Raw genomic sequence first — 17,526 nt, 5'->3', positions numbered from 1 at the left:
CACAATGCCGCCCAAAAAGCCCGAACCCAAGAAAAGAACCACCACCCGTCCCATCGAACCCTCAGCGGGTCAGATGCTCCGCCAAACCCAAGCTCCCCATTTCACGGTCGCTCCGCCTGAGCAGTTGCCACGACCCCGTGTCGAGAGCTGGGAAGAAATTTCCGCCCGGCTCCAACGCGAGGAGGCTGCCGAAGTGAAAAAGAAGAAGGAGAAGGAAATCCAAGAGAAGTATGCCAAACAAAAGCAAGCAGCTAATCCTAACTTACGCACCTTGGAAATGAAAGGCAGCGCTCTTGGGCCGTTGGAAACTGACGAGGAAGTGGCAGAGCGTGAGCAGAGGGAGAGGGAGGAGGCCAGGAAGAAGAAGATACCACCGAGAAAACAGGGAGAGGTGTTCATGGGACTGTTGGCGGAAACTGAGCGGGATGCACGTGATTCTATTCAGCGTGATGCTGAGAAACGTGCTGCTGCAGCTGCTTATAATAGTAGGGTAGCGCGTCCTTCTTGTTCTCCTCCTCCTGCTACGAACCTAAGGGAGGTTGAGGAGTATGATCCCACGCAGCCTCTCCTGAAAACGCGCGACACCGGACGGCGCGACACGTTCCGGACGTGCAGTCGATGCACTAGGGATACCCCATGCGACCTACATTGCAGACGATGCACCAAAGACCGACAATGTGGACTGCATTGTTGGCGATGTTCTAGAGATCGACCATGCGAGCGCCACTGCAGACGATGTACTGAGGAATGGCTATGCGAACAGCACTGCAGGCGGTGTACCTGGAATCGCCCCTGCGACCAACACTGTCGAAGATGCTATAGGGGCCGTCCGTGTGAGCGACACTGCAGGCGGTGCAATGCGGACAAACGCTGTGAGCAACACTGCACACGATGCAGTCAGAACCGACAGTGCCACTACCACGGCGCAGCCCCTCGACGCATGGTAGACTTCAATATCTGTTTCTGTGCTCTTAGAAGAATGGAGCTTCATTGGGATCTTGACGACCCCGACAACGCTCGTGGGACCTGGGAAATCCGGTTAAGGGATATGCTGCGTCCAGGCCAAACCAGGCTAGAGCACGATCAAGAGTGCAAAGATGTATGCATTTCTCCTTATCGCATCGGTAGGTTAGCGGACCGTCTGATGGCGGAGTTCGAGAATGAGAATAGGCGGATGGAAGAGTTAGGACGGAATCGATCGCAGTTGCCTAGATGGTGGAGACCCCTGAAAGCGTCTCGATCGAGGGTTACTGAGGAGATTCAAAGGCTTGCCTTGCCCCATGATCAGCGCATTCGGAAGGAATTCAGGGAGGCGCAGCGCCTGAAGGAGGAGGAGGAACAAAAGCAGAAGCAGGCAAAGAAGAGAGAGGAAGATCGGAAGCGGGCAGAGAGGAGAGAGGCGAGGGAGGAGAAGAAGAGGCACGAGGAGGAGCAGAAGAAGAGGGCCGAGGAAGAGCAAATGGAGGAGGAAGATACAGCAGCCGAGAAGAAGCAGCAAGAGGAAAACAGCCAGGAAGGGGAGGATTCGAGCGGCCGAAATGGTCGCTCTTCATTCCCGCCTGAAGATATCTCACGGAAGCGAAAGCGATCCGCATCCTTCTCCTCCTCCTCTCCCACCCCTTCCAAGCGTAGACGCACATCTGCATCTCCTGAAGCGGTTGCAGCATCCCATTCGGCTCCAGAGGACCCAGTTCGTGAGACCCCTTCAGCAAAGCGTAAACGGTCTGCATCTCCGCCTTCCCCTGATGCACCGTCCAAGCGTACCCGCAAATCGGTCTCTTCTGAACCCGTCGCTGTATCACCATCCGGAGCCCCAGAAGACCCAGTCCCTAAAGCCGCTTCGCCGAAGCGGAAGCGCGCGGAAGCGTCAGATTCATCCAGCTCGAAACGGGCACGCACTTTCAGCCCCTCTCCTGTGTCAGAGAAACCCATGTCTCCGAAGCCCAGCCGGGGAGCTTCGCCAAAACCAGCTTCCGAGGCCACTAAGGCCGCTACGCCAGAGCCTACAACTGGAGAAGTTTCTCCGCCGCTCAGTGCGAGGAGGGAAACCGGGTCACAGCAGCGTCTGCGATCATCAATCAAACCATCATCATCGAGAAGGAAAAAGGTACACTTCACTCCAGAACTTGAGGCTGCGCCAGAAATGGACCGTCCGAGGCTGAAGTCTTTGCCTGAGGCTTCCCAGTTCGTCCAGGACACGGTGGAGGTTGAGGAAGACGAGGTGGTAGGAGAGTCTGTAGAGACTGACGAAGAGGATGCGGAAGAGATTGCCTCTGCGTCTGAGGAAGAGGAAGCGGAAGCTGATGCGACCGACCATCCGTCATCATCGGAGACAGACTCGGTCCTTGGCGATGAAGATGATGCCTCCCTTTTTGGGGACGATGATGACGACTCGCTCTTTGGGGATGGCGAATAGGCCAGGCCAGGCTTCAAGAAGGTGAGTGTGTACGTGATAGGTAAGTTCTGAAGACCGATTAGAATATGAGATTTTGTTTCTGGATTCGCAATGTATGAGAATACGTATAATATAGAGATTGAGCTTGTAGTGGCCAGCGGTCCGTGAAGAACATCTCTTAAAGGAATTCGGTTGATAGATTCTACGTACCAGTCAATCTGTGGCCCCAGAGTTGTACCGCGAGAGTTAGGCCACGTGTGCTGAGTCCCCGCAGACTTGACATGACTTTCAGGATCTCTCAGGCACAAATAACAACTCTCAGCGCAGAAGACATGTTTATTAGCGGCTGCGGCTCCGTAGGATTGGTTAAGGGCTGTTTTGACTCTTGTCAAATCCGACTGAACTACCCTGCACTTACTCCACACTACGGGTGACTAAGTCTAGCAACCCCAAGGCCAACGGTCACAATACACCCGTGTAAGTCTCAAAGAGACACTAATAACTGTATTAGATCTTAATCAACCTCAGACATCTACGCTTCTTTCAAGTTAGTGAAGCCTACCGTGAATCGTTTTATTTACTGTAAGCTAAGCTATAGCGGAATGCAGTCCTACAGATCCTTATATAATGCGATCTTTTCGTTTTGCAACGAAACAGGTCCCAATTCTTTGCTAGAACTGGTAATATTCTGTCACCCCCGGGGGGCTATCAGGCGAGCCTTCACGGAGGAGCAGACATCACGATTTTTACTTTGCCATTGATCCTGGATTCCGATGACGAGAAGACTACATTGTTGCACTGGACTGTACCACTAAATCCCTCTCATCCATGTCCATGCCCGTCACCGCGAAGTATGCTTGTCCATTGAGATCATGTCCACTAGAGATTCGCGACCCAAGCATCCAAGGCATCCCCCCTCTTTTGAGGCGCAATCAGTAATCCTCCAGCATCTCCTCTATCTCCTTCATCCTCTGAGCATCCAAATTCAACGGCCGCACCTTCAGCGCCCCCCTATCCCTCTCCTCACTCGTCATCTCAATCGGCCTATCCAGCACCACCGCCCACCCCTCCCACACCGCTCCCCTATCCGTCTCCGCCATCATCCCCGGAGAGACGCGCCACCGCTTCGACAGCAATTCCTCCCTGTCTGTAGAGCCAGCGTGCTGGTACATGAACGAAAGCGCTTGCATCAACTTGTCGTACGCGCTACCATGGCCGCTATGACCCCGTGGCATCGGAGCTTTACCCTTGCCCTTGCTGGTGTATGTCCTGGGAGGGCATCCGAAACGGGGAATGTACCTCTCGATGAGCTGGTAACTGCCGTCGATCATTTTGCGGCGGAAGATGGAGCCGATGTTTGCGGAGAGGAAGATGGCGCGGGAGAGTTCAATTGTGCCCGTGTTCATGTCTTCGATGCCGAGCATGAGGGCATCGGTTCGTTCTCCTGAGTTATCCTTGGGCCTGTCCGTGTCCATGGCATCGTTGTCTTGGTCACCGTCCTCGCCACCTGGAAGGGTGTTGCGAGGGAGGAGGATGGAGGGAAAGTGAATGCAGATGGTGCGCGGCTGTGAACTCTCTGGAGACCTGACACGGTAAGGGTGTATGATACTGCAGGCATGAGCTCTACCGGAGCTCGTGGCCATGGTTGAGGAGGTTCTAAGAGGAGAAGGGAGGCTACCTCGCTGGATACCTGGACGAGGAGGCGGGAAACCTATGCTCGGAGGGGGTGGAAGAGGGAGATTCTGACTTGAAGGGCCGGCGGCAGTCGAAGGTGAAGGGGTCGTTGCGATTACGGGAGAGGTGAAGCTATTGGCAGCAGCACTGTTGGCAGAAGGGCCGCGTAAACCCGGAGTCAGATGTGGACGGTTCGGGGTCGCTGTTGGCGAAAGACTACCTGACGGGGTGCCACTGAACGACAGCCCCTGCAAACCTGGTGTCAACAGTGAGTGGTTCGGAATCGGTGAAACGGCCGAACGCTGCTGATGATGCTGATGCACTTGTGTAGCCGGCAAGCTATTGTGTTGCAGGGACTGCTGCTGCGACACAGTGGGAAATGGGCCCTGGGCTCTCAAAGTGGGCGGCGCTGTGACAGTGATGCCGGGATTGTTTGCCATGACTACAGGTGGAAGCAGTTGTGGGCCTTGTGCTCCAGTATTTGCAGCTACGGGCTGCATGAGGGCGGATATCTGTAGCATTGCGTTTGTTGGTGCTGCGAGAGGAGCAATATCTGCCACCGCTGCACTCGATGCAGCCTGGGCCGGCGGCAGTGAAGCGACCCCTGCATGAGATGGTCCAACATGCGTCCCAGCAGGAGATATTCCAGCAGAAGTACCTACAGAATCACGAGCTTGGGCTTGTGCAGCAGCCCGAGCGGCCTGGTGGCGCGCCAACACCAGCCTAAGGTGATTGAGCAACGAAGGGGCTAGACGAGCCGCCTGCGCAGGCGTGAGCTGCTGTAAATACGTTGCGAGGTTCGAATTCGATGCGGATGCCAATGTCGCAGTTGTGGGACTAATGGCGGTAACGGAGGTGTGTGGAGTGACATCCATAGGGTCACTGCTCCCACCAAAGCTGGTGTCACCGTCTGCATATCCTTCCTCGTCCTCTGACATTTCATCATCGCCATCAACATCCTCTTCTGTACGCACGTTGAGCTGAGATACTGCGGCGGAGAAAAGCCTGGATTTGAGGTAGGGGGCCAACTCTCCCGGTACTTCCGTGATGGGGTCCACGGCCTCCGGGAACTCGAAAGCTTCATTATTTCTCCTGGGACTTATACTGTGCGTGTTTCCTCGAAATGCGGATGAAGCCGTGTGGGGTATTAGCGGAGCAGGTACCTGGAGTGTACTTGACGAACCCTCGGTGGCCGTATTGAGGTCCATAGCTTCCACTTCTGCGCGATGTGCCGCTTGCTGTGCTTGATAATCCAGCCTTGCATTCATCAGTGCCTCCACAGACTTATCAAGCTTTGTAACCTGGCCCCGCATCTCAAGTAGTTCTCGATGAAACCACTTGTCAGTCCTGTAGTGCTTGAAGCCTCCACCTAGCCCGTCCTCAGGCGTATCCATCGGATGGTCTTTTTGCCCGACGACGTAATTGTCAATCTGTCTTTCCGACATACCGGCCTCCTTGAGCAGACTGAGCGCCAGCTCGCGCGATTTGAAGCAGGCAGCGTGGTACCTGGTGCGCGCTAGATGATCCCCCGCGGGCGGCATGTTGATGACCACCGACATTGGCAAATCCACTTTCGGCGCCTGAAGACCAAACCTCTTCTCTCCGTATTGTCGACGCTCACTAAACTCTTCGTCATCCTCCCCTGGCACCGGGTCCCGCACCGCGTTATTGTGTGTTTTGGGATGTCCGTGGGGCAGAACAACCGGAGGGCGTTCAAACGCCCAAAGGTTGGGGATCTCCTTCTGCATAGCGCATTTCAAGGCATAACCGTCTCCCTCGTAATAATCCAGAAACTCGTACAGAATCTCGATGATACTCGGTACTTTGTTCGGCTCCGCCTGGAAGATGTCGAGCAAAACTCTCAAGACTTCCTCGTATTTGGCTAGCTCGGGATCGAATCGCCGACGTCCGAGGGGTTTGTAGAATTTCTTATCTTCACGCTGGAGCCTCGGTGACGGGCTTGAAGCTGATGGAGCGGGCGGTACTGTTAATCTGTCCGTCCACAACCGGGGTCTCTTGAAAGCCAAGCTGCGATCGCCGTCCTCTGACTTGTCGACTTTCCACTGTACTAGCCAGCTCCACAGTTCCTCGCCGGTTTCCATAGAGTATCGATCCGTAAAGTCTTGTATTAGTGCGGTGAAGATATCGAGCGGGATGCCTATCGCATACACGGTGATGTACTGCTCATAATCCTCGTGAGGCACGGGTATTGGAAACGGCTCGACGTTGCCTGCGACATCTTGGAGCTGCAGGTAGCGATCGTCAAACAGATCCGGGACGACCCCGTGTGACGCCATAGTATTGCAAGGGAGATTCGCTGGAAATAACGAAGGAAAGAGAAGGAAGGTTGGAAAACACAGTGTATTGTGATAGGTTCAAAATGAAAGAGTTTTTCTGAAGGTGAAGTTGAGGTCGCAGAAAGGGCTTGGTCCGTGCATTGTTGATGTAGCGATGACAATAGAAAGTTGAGTGGGTGTGATGAAAGTGAAGATGAAAGGTGCGGGCAAGTCAGGAGAAGAGAGAAGAATAGGGCACCACCAAATGACAGTGAGAAGCGCTGGTGCGTGCCTTTTTGGGTTCGATCGTAGCAGTCCGGAGACGGGCCCCGACACGCAGTCTCCGGGTCTTCATATACTGCATCTCTCGCACCGACCTGCATCCACAAAGCTAAATGGGTATCTCCGCACGAGAAAAGCCACCAGTTCCACTTCTTACAGCAATCCACGCTCGTGGCCGTACCTATTTCGTCTCTCTTATCTTCTCCAGAATCCCACTGACCTTGTCCTCCGCATCTTCTCTTACTCTCCTCCAGTCGGTCTCATACATTGTTCGCACTGCTCCCTCCAGTTTCCTATTCCACATGTCCTTCAATGTTTCTGTCAATCCTACCGGGGTTTCCCTGGGCGTCGGCTCCAGCGCGGGTGGTTGTGGTTCGACAAGTGTGGAGAGGACGAGCCGCTGTTGGCGGAGCAGCGAAGCTTGCGTGGCGCGGTTCTTCTGGTGGAGCGCGACAGTCAGGTACAGGACGGCAGAGGTGAGCGTAAATCCGCCGAGCTAATTTACGAGTTAACAAAGCGAAATCATGGCATTCAAGCTGTGCGACTCACAAAACCCGTGGTGAAGCCCATGACGGCCTGGATTTGTTCGGCGGAGAGGGATGATGGTGGCCTATAAGCTGGAATTGGGGTATGGATCTGTAGTAGTGAATGATGGGATGTGGTCAGGTCCAAGAAAGACTTGTGATACGGGCCGGGCCGAGGCTCCAGCGGATACGGAGCAGGCAGGCCCCGACTACGCGGCTTTCTCCATCCAACTGAGCGCTTCCCTGCACTTCCTGTACCACCACAGGTTTCCAAGTCCAACTGAGCAGCCAGGAGACGCAGGATATAACAGGCGTTGCCATGAGCTGTGTAGCGCCTCCACTAGTGTAGATAGAATAAGCATCAGACGAAGCTCTACCAATGGCCAAGATCAGATGGTTGACAGTTGAGTTGCGCTGACTAGGTAACCTAGCCTACGGGAGTTCAATCGCACGTGAAAATGTTTCTAGCCTTTGCAGCTTCTAAACAGGAGTTGCACTACTTTTCCCAACGACATGTTTGGTGTGAGGTCGTTTACCTGATAACTCGTCAGGGAGAATGGAGTGTATTCGGCCCAGGAATGTGAGCAAGAAGCTAGAACCAAAGCTTCACAAACACAAAGGAGCCGCTGCAGTTCCCATCGTTTCAGAAATGCGTACGGAGTAAAAGCCTCAATATGGTGCTGGGAGGCCTCTTCCTATGTGCTCGCTGTATAGCTGATGGGACAAAACAAGTCGATGACGCGCTCCACCAGGTCGATCTCTGCTGGCGACGGATCTGGGTCTGATAAAAGTGGCGCATCTGGCCGTGCCATCCCGCTGGAAAAAAGTCGGTCAGCCTGGTAGCAAAGTTCAAACGTCTCATCATTGCGCAGTTGTTGTAGGCAAAGTCGGATGAAAAAGAGCATCTCCATTGTAGAGAAGATCCGCGCACCCATACAGCACCAGTCCCTTTTTGCTACAGAGTACACAGTACTTCGTATATCAGAGAATATAGCTATAAATATGCTCGATAACGGAGCCAAAAATGGGATGGCGCGGGGCCGGAACGTGCTCAGCCCTGAGACGGCGAAGGAGCGCCAAGACTGCTCCCTTTCGCTCGCAACATTTCCGCTTTTGGCCGTTGCTCCCTTTCCCTTGGCAAGTCACTTCTCCTTCCCCTCGCAGACCTCTGCACCCCATCAGCAAAGCGCCCGTACGCCTTGTGTGTCGCGAACGCCTAGGCCTGCGACCTCGCTCGTTACCACCCACCTGTCCTTTCCTCCTTAGCATGCCCGCATAGCCAACCCACATTCACCAGAAGTCGCTCGCTCATCAACACCACCTTAGAATGGGTAAGCCGTTGTCAGTAGACGCGCTCAACTACGCTTGGCTGACAGCCTGCAGCAGAGAAACGTCCCTCTATCGAGGGCCTCGTCGACAATGTTGACCCTCGAGAATCCCACGAACTGCAGGAACTCCCAAAGTATGAGCACGAGAGCGAGCCTGCGCCAATCCCCCTCAAGGAGAAGCTCATCACCTGCTTCTGGATTGCGCTCAACACCTTCTCCACGCTCGGCCTCATCTTCTTAAGCAAGCGGTAGGCTCAATGCATTGTACTCGGGGTATGCGGGCACTAACCATCATGTAGGGTATTCAGCGATGAGCAATTGCACGCATGCCAGCTCATGGTTGTCATGTGGCACTTCACGGCGACCGGCCTCGTCCTCTACATTTCGACCAAAGGTCCGTTCCGCGCCTTTAAGGCCCTTCGCCTCAATCCGTGGGATATGCTTCCCGTCTGCGCCTTCTTCGCTGGATACGTTGTGCTTGGGAACCTCAGCTTGACATACAACTCGATTGGTTTCTATCAGCTATCCAAGGTCATGACGACGCCGTGCGTTGTCTTGATCAACTTCGTGCTGTTCCGCAAGACCGTTACGCGCTACATGCTCGCTGCCATTCTGGCGACATGCATTGGAGTTTCCTTCACCATCAACGAGGCCGCAAAGACACAGCTGTTTGGTGTCATCATTGCGACTCTGGCTTTCTGTTCCACGGCCCTGTACCAAATCTGGATCGGCAAGAAGATCGAGGATTTTGGTGTTTCCGCTCCTCAGCTCCTTTTGAACCAGGCTCCTATTTCGGTCCTCCTCCTCGTTCCTTTTGTCCCATTCTTCGACAAGATCCCTGACCTAAGTATCGTTCCGACTAATATCCTCTACTCCGTTTGCGCATCCGGTATCATGGCATCGTTGTACAACCTTTCGCAGTTCCTCATCATCGGCCGAACTTCCGCATTGACGTTCAACATTGTCAGCCATCTCAAGACCATTCTGATTCTCTCCATTGGGTGGTATAGTGAGGGCAAGGTCCTCAGCACAAGAGAATGGTTCGGAGTCCTGCTGGCTCTTGGTGGTGGCTGGGTGTACTCGCACCTGGCGCTTAAGGCGAAATCTCAGCAGCGCAAGTAGGGATAAGCGCTCGCGGGCTACGGGTTGCGTTGCTACATCATATATGTGGGCACTCTAGAGCAGTTGGATAGCTCAATGCGACTGTAGGATGACCACTATTTCCTCAATTCGGTTTCCTTTTTTGGGGGTCTCTTGCTTATAGATGATGATGATAGGTTATAGGGGGTTTTCAAGAACGGTCTGCTTTGCTCTGGTTGCTTTGGTAGGGTAGACGACATGGTTTCCAGACGGTCACCCATTTCATTTTACGCATCTCGAGTTATGGGGCGTTCAGGACTTGTTCGTTTGAGCAGAGGCAGGCTATTGAACAGCATCTAGGGATATTTGATGTGCAACCTCTCGGTCATGTTGACATTTGGACTCATCGCAAGCCACAAATCATCGGAATCCGCCTTCTCCCGCTGGTGAGCGACTTGCCGCTGGCATCCGCGGGAGGGCGAAGTCGATCATTGTGGTCAGTTGGACATGCATATTCACAGCCGTATATCGCATTCTCAGCTGTACTGTACAGCAGCGCCTCCACCAATAGGATGCGTGGATTTTATCACGTTCGTGTCATGTGATACGCCTATACACCGGTCATGTAGAAGCTAAGCCTCGCTGTAGGGCAGACTAGGCTACTTGGTAATTCCAACTAGGGAGAGATGGTAATGAGGCTGTGGCTCTGTCTGGCTCGGTGATGTTGAATGTGATCTCACTGATGCCTGCCAGGTTTACGAGATCTGCCTCGGTTCGCACTTCGTATCAAGCGTTTGAGGCTGTGCATTGCAGTGAGTATATAGAGTGGTGGATACGTGCTATGTTCTCTTTCAGCCTATCTTATATTCTTCGTTTGGAAGGATATCACCCATCTCAAAGGCGAATCTTACAGACTCCAGGCATGCTATTGGCTTGACATCAAGGCGACGACGACTTTCGATACCACGACTCCGAAAGTCCAGCTCTGCTGAAAGAAATTGCGCCCGTAACGACTGAGCCCGAAATCCACATCTCCCCGATCCGGGGCTTCGAGCCCTCTTCCCGCTCAACGAACAATCCCCAAACGTTGCTTTCGTCTGCGAGAACACCCCCTTACCGGTATCCACCATGGGCTGCCTCCCCAGCAAAACGCGCGTCTCCAAGGAGCGAAAAGCGGAGTTCGATGCCTTCGATGCCGAAACGAGGGCCATGGAAGCGGCCGCCGTCTCCAACTACCCGTATCTCCAACCGGAACCCCCTCCCAATCCCACCACTGATCCTACGGAACCCAAACCCGTGCAAATTGAGGCGAGGAGCAGCAGGGAGGAATTCATAGCGGAGTGGAAAGAGCGGGAGCGGGCGGCCAAGGAGCGCGAGAAGCAGCAGGCGGCGGTGAGGAAGGCGTATGCTACCCGTACGTCGGCGACGACGACGGGAGCGAGTAGGTATCCTAGGGGTTATTATTATAGTACGAAGACGGCGAGTAGGTATGGGGGTGGAGGTGGAGGATGGGATGGTGGTGGTGGGGAAGGAGGAGGGTGTGGAGACGGGGGAGGAGGGAGTGGCGGGGGAGGAGACGGTGGTGGTGGAGGAGATGGCGGAGGAGGAGGAGGTGGTGGTGGTGGTGGTGGTGATTGAGTACGGAGTGGGTTATAAGGGTAGGGGCAGATTATAGGGCAGGGCAAGCACTTTAAACCTTTGGTAACTGTCGTTAGACACCCCCGGGCCTTCTAAAGGTCTCTGGTAGCTAGGCAGCTGCGAGCGATTTCGTTCCAATTCTGCCATTCACCTACCCACTCTCGAGTTCCGCCATGGGGCGCTGCTATGCCCGCCTAACAAGGCGAATCATATTTATATATGTTACTTGCTCTCTTCTACGATTATATAACGAATGTAAACCTTGAATCTTATTAAGTTTGAGTGGAGAAGGCAGTAGTCAGACTGCCCATCCGCTGCAGGTTAACAAGCCTGCCCAGCACATCTTCATACGTACTTGCGTTGGGGAGGCGGTAGGATGCCAGCCGTTTTGCGGTCTTAGAGCTTGGCCCCCCCTTAAGAGCAGATCTTTTACACGTTTGTATACGTTTAGGTGGCGGTAGCATTCTCGCAGTCTCGCCAGTCTCGGAGTTTGCCTGTCTCATGGGTAGATCTTTTACACGTTTGTATACGTTTAGGAGGCGGTAGCATTCCCGCAGTCTTGGACTTTGCCCGCCTGAAGGGCGGTGGATTAATAGGCCGACTTGCCCTAAGCTCAGTCGATGCTGATATTGACGTTGCTGCCCCAGGGTGTAGTTGAACGAGTGGCACCGGCAGTGACGACACTTGTACCCGGGACAGCACCTGCGTCAAATACACGATTGCTTACCGGGTGATTCTTCCATGGCGGCTCACGGGAGCATCGAGGGCCTTGAAGAGGTTGCTGGCCGCTCACGACAGCACCAAGGGCCTGGAAGACGTCAGGGTTGCTTGGTGGTTCCTGCATAACCGCTGACGGGAGTAAAAATGGATAGCAAACCCTTGAGGGCATTTGGCTTGTCCTCCAGATCAAAGACTTCATAATAACTGATCGATTTTTACTCAATAAGCGGCAGGCGGTATGTTGTAGTAAAAGAAAGAACAAAAGTGAAAAATCAAAAAGAGAATCATTGGTCACTACGAGGGTCGAACTCGCGACCTTGGCGTGTCACGCGATTGTCACATTATTAGCACCACGCTCTAACCAACTGAGCTAAGCGACCGATTTATGGTTTTGTTGTATGATAAAATCGTTGAAAGCAATACTTATATCGTAAAATATTTTTCTTTTGTATACCGCACTTCATGTACCCCTGGAGAGTGTCACCCAAACGGATTAACGTCATTGCCAAGCCAACGTCAAGTCAGATCAGGAATCTTGAGAAAAATAACCATGGATCCAATCTCACGGGTTAAATTTCCCGATCTACTACTACTCCTATAATCACTTCTACTCCTTTTGGTCGCTGCTGCGACATTTATCATTTTTCGTTGTGACTGTCGGCAACACTTGCCAGGACGAGCTTGTAGGGACAGCTCTGGTAGCCTCCTCCTATCCCCTATCGCGATTCCACCAAGGTCGCAGGGTGACGTGATCGGCGATCTCGCAAACAGCCATTCCGAATCCACTCTTCGGCATTATCGCACGCCGCGGATACAATTCCTCTCCACGCAGCCTTCAGAGCGTACCGAGTTATCACCCAGCACCGCAGCTGAAGCTCTGTACCTGATGCCCCCTAAACGCAAGCGGTCCCTCACTCTGTCCTCTACCACCACACGCTCCGCTATGAATATCCCGCAGCCTTCCTCGCGGGACGCATCAAGCGAAGATGCCGAGGATCTCGTTCTCCAGGAAGTCATGTCCGAAAAGGAGCGTCGAGGCGATTCACACGTCCCCTCGAAACGTGCGCGTCCGGCGAAAGCTAGTGGCGAGGATGCCGACGACAACGATAGCAGTGCAGATGAAGGCGTAGCAAGAAAGAGCAGGCGTACATCCAATGGAGGTAAAAACGAGAAGGAAGCTGCATACGAACGAGCAGAACATGGAGAGAACGGTGAAGCCGGAAGCATGCGGATGCCCGATCCACCCAGGGCTGGGTTGGTCGACCCCAAGGGCTACAAAACCAACCCTCCGCCTGTTGGACGACCAGTTCGAGTATATGCTGATGGCGTTTTTGACCTGTTCCATCTTGGCCACATGCGTGCGCTGCAGCAGGCAAAAACGGCGTTTCCGGATACCTATCTCATTGTTGGAGTCACAGGAGACAAGGAGACGCATCGCAGGAAAGGTTTAACTGTGCTCTCGGCTAAGGAGCGAGCGGAGAGCGTACGCCACTGCAAATGGGTAGATGAGGTGGTGGAAGATTGTCCCTGGATCATCTCGGATGCCCCTGAGTTCATCGAGAAGCACAAGATCGACTATGTTGCACACGACGATATTCCATATGGTGCAGAAGAAGGCGATGACATTTATGCCCCAATCAAAGAAAGGGGCATGTTCTTGGTAACGCAAAGAACGGAGGGGTTGAGCACCACGGGCATCATTACAAAGTGGGTTCCTTTACCAACGCTCAAAACGATGCTGACACGTATAGGATCGTCCGAGACTACGATCAATATATTGACCGTCAATTGAAACGTGGCGCCTCGCGTAAGGAGTTGAACGTGTCGTGGCTCAAGAAGAATGAACTTGAGATCAAGCGTAACATGGCCGAGCTGCGTGACAGCATCAAGAACAACTGGGCTACCACCGGCCAGGAACTTAGCCGAGACTTTAAACATTTCTGGCAAAGCAGCCGACCCGCGAGCCCGGCTAGGACTCCCATTCACGAGAAGGAGGATAACGGCCTGTCTCCGACTGGTAGATTATCTCCGACGCATGCATCTGCTGCTTCTCCTGTATCACGTCTCAGTCATCTTGACATTCCTCGCCACAATCAGGAGAGAGGATCTTCTGAATTTGCCGCTGGTTATAGTCTAGGATTGATAGGGGGTGTCCGCGCCTGGGTATGTACCACTGATCCCTACGAATTGCGAAGCCTCCTGACCACATACAGATGGCCCGAAGTCGGAGGAATCTGAACGACAGTAGGCCGGAGAGCCCATCTGAAGAGGAAAGCTCTGATGAGAAGAGCCTCAAAGATGCGCCACGAGGTCGCAGTGGCAAACAAGGAGCGTCTGAGAAGATGGAGGTTGGCGCCTGAGTTAGGTGACCAGGCCGTGTTCCCTCTTCTCCACACACCCACCGTGTCTGAGGGTTTCTAGAATTACACATCCACCTGCTTGATCGCCTCTAGTCCAGGGCCTGATCAACGATGGTAGTATTGGCGTTGGGAGTTTTCATTTCTTTGGCTCGCCTCAACCCTTTGTACACCCATTAGGCAAACGACAAATGCCGTAACCCTTTCCAGCACACTGGTTGCCAACGAAGTGAAGTGCATTTCCGCCTTCAGGTTCGCCTTGCCAACTTCATTTGTACCATCATCGTCATCTTTCGTTTCGCTCCGTTGCTCACTCCACATTTAACACACATTTTGTCATATCTGTGGGCAGCCACATGGATTGCCCCCTGCCCTACGCGTAACTGTCTAATAAACACCACGATGTCTTTTCAGATTGCTGTCTGCTTCTACTGCTGGCCCCAAACGCTCAACGTCTGTTCACATGCGAAGCTGATTGTTAGGCTTGAGATCACGCAGTTCCGTTACTTGTGTGGGCGCAACAATCCGTTCGCTTCTTTATCTGGAGCTTGCTGGAGGATTGCTCACTGCCACATAACCAGTTGCCCCAAATGTAGAAGTGTCTGCGTTGGACTGCTTGTGAGTTTGGAATCCAACAACACTTACTACTGTTAGACCTGTGTATACCTACTTGGATTGACGGGGCTGGATCTCTTTCGGATCGTTCCCATACATTATCGTTGATTTGGTCGATCTTCAACACTGTCAAAGTTCAATTAGCATCTTCTAGACTGCAACAAGGGAAGCAGCACTGACACAAAGCTCCTTACATCCTCAATATCAGAGACTTCCAACAACGGGAGGGAACTCAACAACATCCCCCTTCTCTACTACGGTCCTCGATCCCCCGCCCACGTCCTACTCCTGGGCCTGACAACAGGAACAGCAACCCAGCACCAGAGTCACCACCTCCTGTAGAGAATATGTGTCACAGCGTCTACTACTTCCCCATCTGTGGCTGCCCGTCCTACCCCACCGACCCTTACATCCTCTTCTGCGCCCGCGCCGGCGCAGGGAAAAGAAAGCAGGCTTGCGGCGAAGACGTGCGTTACATCCGGACCTTTTATACAGGCCGGCCATGTCCGATGTGTAGAGAGGCGGAGAAGGGAAGGGCGAGGGATGAGAGGAGGGCCGAGATGAGGTTGGCGGCCGTTAGGAGTTGGAGGCTTAGGAATGAGGGCGGGAGTTGGAGTGGATCGGGCGTAGTGGGAAGGACTTGGGAGGGAGAGGATGAGGGAAGGCCGAAGAGGCAGGGGTGGGAGAGGGGGTGCGATTTGAGTGGGTTTACGTTGCCCAGGTATTGGCGGTAGGGCAGGGAGGGAGGGGTGAGGGAGAGGGTAGATGGTTGCGAGGGCTGGGGGTGCGAATGGTGATAGGGATCGAGGATGAGTTAGGTATGGCAGACCTAGTAGGATCAATGGCTCCTTCCTAAGGAGAGCAAGGGGGGAAGAGTGAGGTCGGGCGAGTGTCATGAAGGTTGGCGTGTCTGGTTAGATCGTTAGAGCACTTTGTAGTATCACTGATCCACTGTTGAAGGCCATTTCAGTTTGAGAAGGGCATCTCGGAACCCCGGTCATATTAGTCTAGCAGCGCTTCAATTGGAAGGCATTTCACGTCGATATAGAAGAAGCTATGATTGCCAACGAGTTAAAAAGAGGTATGGCTTTCGCTACCTACCCTTAGCCTTCTGGTAACTTGGTGCAGAAGAGGATACTGGAATGTTATGAGGTTTTACGTAGTCAACCTTTGAAAGCAAAGCATACTTTCGAAGTCCAAAATCAGAACTTCCCCTAGCTCGGAATATTGCGTCATCCTGATATTCGACCCAAAGGGCATATATCAGTTTCCGAGTGGAATTACTGCTGTCTCACCCTGCTGAATCTACGTACCTAACAGAATTGCATCGGAAGTCGTGGCCCCGCGTCACCCCTTCCTGCATCTTTTGTGCACACAACACCAACCACAACCATTCCTCACCTATCCAATGCAGCTGACGTCCCCAACCTGCCCGTGAGTCGCTGCTCTGTTTTCTGCACGACGCTTCTCCTGCACATCGAGAATCGGTTCTTTTCTTGTATGGTGAGTTCTCCTTTTCTAGCCCCGATGCTCAGGCTCGCTGATTTGACACAGAAGGGTTCGCCTCATGTTGAGATGCGGATTCTCTGCCTGGCCGTTCAAGTGTCATCAGTTCAGCTCATGTCGACCTATCGACCTACGTCCTCCAGGCTCCATTGCACGACGCGGATGTGTGTTGGCGGGGCGATGCTTTCTGCGTTCGTGCAGTTGATCAGCCTCCACCCTCAGTCTCCTGCTCCTCGCTCTCTTCGCGAACTGCTTAGAGCCTGAGCAGCTCGGACCCGAATACAGCTTGGTTGCACCCGAGAATTTTTTTCCCATCTATCGCAGACTGCGTGCTGGAAGCTTTTCCATAGTCGTTCAGCAATCAGCGACCGGTACGTCAAGCATTGTGCGTGGCATCGAGTGGTCTACGGAATACCAGCGCGGACGCTCGCAGTCTGATGCTGGAGGTCATTTGTACAGGCACGAGGCACGGAGTAGCTCAGCACACATTATTCATCTCCGGGCTTTCACTGTGTGCGTCGCCGACTTGGCGGTGGCTCCCACCGATGTAATGGCCCGCGTCACTCGATGGTTGGCCGCGGTCGGTGCGTTCGCCCTACCATGCAATGCATTCTTGGAACCCTTTTGACGACTGACGACTACAGCCTCACTTTTTGCAGCTGGCTGCTGGTGGCCCTGACATGTCAAGCGAGATTAGCCACCGCCCAGCATCGTGTTCCCGGAACATTTCGATTCGAGGCCTTGGGGCAGGCCGTTCTTCCACTCTGCCAACCCTCTACCCCCGTGATAGTGCCCCTTTTCCCTTTCAGGGCACCCTAGGGGCCGCGTTGATGTGCGTTACTACCATGTCGATGCTGCGAATTGAGAGGCGGTGTGACTGTGAACCACACATGCGCCTTGTGCGAGACGGGCAATGAGCTCCCATCCAAGGGCCGCTTCACAACGCAATGGCTGCCCGCAAAAAAGCATCCAGTACCAGCACCGATGCGCCATCCCCCACTCCTTGTCAGTGGCTAAGGACATTTACGGCTCAATAAAAGGAAAGCTGCAGGGCCAATGCTTTTCCTTTTATAATAAGACACAATGCAAGGACCCCGAGTTGGAACTTGGTGATCGAACTTCTCACTTCAG

General features: G+C 53.5%; 7 protein-coding genes and 1 non-coding gene across 8 annotated transcripts; 5 read left to right on the top strand and 3 right to left on the bottom strand.

Moving 5' to 3' along the window:
• Positions 1 to 4: 4 nt before the first annotated feature.
• EI97DRAFT_459470 (uncharacterized protein) lies at positions 5 to 947 on the top strand (the record flags this gene model as incomplete). Its single annotated transcript, XM_033801010.1, has 2 exons — positions 5 to 485; positions 655 to 947. 2 exons carry the CDS (start codon positions 5 to 7, stop codon positions 945 to 947), a joined length of 774 nt encoding a protein of 257 aa, XP_033652701.1.
• Positions 948 to 979: 32 nt separating this feature from the next.
• EI97DRAFT_459469 (uncharacterized protein) lies at positions 980 to 2,416 on the top strand (the record flags this gene model as incomplete). Its single annotated transcript, XM_033801009.1, has 1 exon — positions 980 to 2,416. The coding sequence occupies one exon, from the start codon at positions 980 to 982 to the stop codon at positions 2,414 to 2,416; it is 1,437 nt and encodes a 478-aa protein (XP_033652700.1).
• An 826-nt stretch (positions 2,417 to 3,242) lies between these two features.
• On the bottom strand, positions 3,243 to 6,457 carry EI97DRAFT_78828 (uncharacterized protein). The gene has a single exon (XM_033803079.1). It carries the CDS (start codon positions 6,364 to 6,366, stop codon positions 3,328 to 3,330), a length of 3,039 nt encoding a protein of 1,012 aa, XP_033652699.1. The 5' UTR covers positions 6,367 to 6,457; the 3' UTR covers positions 3,243 to 3,327.
• Positions 6,457 to 7,259, bottom strand: EI97DRAFT_78863 (uncharacterized protein). The gene is made up of 2 exons (XM_033803080.1): positions 7,177 to 7,259; positions 6,457 to 7,123 (listed from the first exon to the last, which is right to left on the bottom strand). Exons 1-2 carry the CDS (start codon positions 7,195 to 7,197, stop codon positions 6,809 to 6,811), a joined length of 336 nt encoding a protein of 111 aa, XP_033652698.1. The 5' UTR covers positions 7,198 to 7,259; the 3' UTR covers positions 6,457 to 6,808.
• Positions 7,260 to 8,478: 1,219 nt separating this feature from the next.
• EI97DRAFT_443406 (TPT-domain-containing protein) lies at positions 8,479 to 9,601 on the top strand (the record flags this gene model as incomplete). Its single annotated transcript, XM_033799823.1, has 3 exons — positions 8,479 to 8,482; positions 8,535 to 8,727; positions 8,779 to 9,601. The coding sequence occupies 3 exons, from the start codon at positions 8,479 to 8,481 to the stop codon at positions 9,599 to 9,601; spliced, it is 1,020 nt and encodes a 339-aa protein (XP_033652697.1).
• A 1,086-nt stretch (positions 9,602 to 10,687) lies between these two features.
• EI97DRAFT_443405 (uncharacterized protein) lies at positions 10,688 to 11,197 on the top strand (the record flags this gene model as incomplete). Its single annotated transcript, XM_033799822.1, has 1 exon — positions 10,688 to 11,197. One exon carries the CDS (start codon positions 10,688 to 10,690, stop codon positions 11,195 to 11,197), a length of 510 nt encoding a protein of 169 aa, XP_033652696.1.
• Positions 11,198 to 12,205: 1,008 nt separating this feature from the next.
• On the bottom strand, positions 12,206 to 12,297 carry EI97DRAFT_t67. The gene has a single exon. It is a non-coding gene; the product is annotated as a tRNA-Ile (tRNA).
• A 181-nt stretch (positions 12,298 to 12,478) lies between these two features.
• EI97DRAFT_434395 (uncharacterized protein) lies at positions 12,479 to 14,687 on the top strand. The gene is made up of 3 exons (XM_033798621.1): positions 12,479 to 13,624; positions 13,669 to 14,080; positions 14,131 to 14,687. The coding sequence occupies exons 1-3, from the start codon at positions 12,804 to 12,806 to the stop codon at positions 14,275 to 14,277; spliced, it is 1,380 nt and encodes a 459-aa protein (XP_033652695.1). The 5' UTR covers positions 12,479 to 12,803; the 3' UTR covers positions 14,278 to 14,687.
• Positions 14,688 to 17,526: the final 2,839 nt, after the last annotated feature.

The sequence above is a fragment of the Westerdykella ornata genome, assembly GCF_010094085.1.
Source record: "Westerdykella ornata strain CBS 379.55 unplaced genomic scaffold EI97scaffold_15, whole genome shotgun sequence".
Lineage (NCBI taxonomy): Eukaryota > Fungi > Ascomycota > Dothideomycetes > Pleosporales > Sporormiaceae > Westerdykella > Westerdykella ornata.
The sequence above is the reverse complement of the archived record's forward strand: the minus strand, read 5'-3'. Positions and strand labels throughout refer to the sequence as shown.